The sequence below is a fragment of the Eimeria tenella genome, genomic scaffold (genome assembly GCF_000499545.2).
Source record: "Eimeria tenella Houghton genomic scaffold, Eth_scaff3310, whole genome shotgun sequence".
NCBI classification, from domain to species: Eukaryota; Apicomplexa; class Conoidasida; order Eucoccidiorida; family Eimeriidae; genus Eimeria; species Eimeria tenella.
This window is the reverse complement of record NW_013543129.1, coordinates 1,010-1,592: the sequence shown is the minus strand read 5'-3', so window position 1 is coordinate 1,592 and position 583 is coordinate 1,010. Positions and strand designations below refer to the sequence as shown.

At 62.8% G+C, this 583-nt stretch overlaps 1 protein-coding gene across 1 annotated transcript in view; it reads right to left on the bottom strand.

The window, feature by feature from the left end:
* Window positions 1-351: 351 nt before the first annotated feature.
* ETH_00040595 (uncharacterized protein) overlaps window positions 352-583 on the bottom strand; it is a gene marked incomplete at both ends in the record, with an annotated part of 900 nt that continues 668 nt past the window's right edge. Inside the window, one exon of the mRNA XM_013376313.1 lies at window positions 352-567. Within this exon, the coding sequence (XP_013231767.1) occupies window positions 352-567 (216 nt within the window). The remainder of the gene's footprint in view (window positions 568-583) is intronic.

Below are 583 nucleotides of genomic sequence, written 5' to 3'. Positions count from 1 at the left end.
GGGGCAGCACGAGGCGGCAGGCCGAGGCGCAGCGCAGCACGAGCCGCAGCGTGCTCACGCGCACATCCTGCAGCAGCAGCAGCAACAGCAGCAGCAGCAGCGGCTGCGACGGTGGGGGGAGCCGCGCTCGCGAGGATTCGGCTGGTCGTTCTGCCGCTGCTCCACGAGTGCGCGTTGTGCCAACACCAGCAGCAGCAGCAGCATCAGCAGCAGCAGCAGCAGCAGCAGCAGTGCGGGGGCAGCAGAGCTATCTCTACACTCCCCAGCACCCACGCCTTGGAACTCCCTCGGGCGCAAAACCGCAGGCCTCCCCGCGCGGCGTGTCTACTGTTCGGGTTTAGGGTTTAGGGTTTAGGGTTTAGGGTTTACGGGGACGAAGAAGTCGATGGTTTTCCGTTTTCGCTGCCTCGTGTAGTAGTCTGCAGACCAGCAAGGTCTGTGTCTGTTGAAATAAAGGCCCGTCAGTTCGCTCTTCGGAAGGCTTTCGAAGTCCACCCGAAATGCTGCAGCTTTCAAACTCCGAAACTCCTCGGGGGTCAGCATCCGCCGCGACCAACGCGACACGTCCTGCGCGCAAACCCTA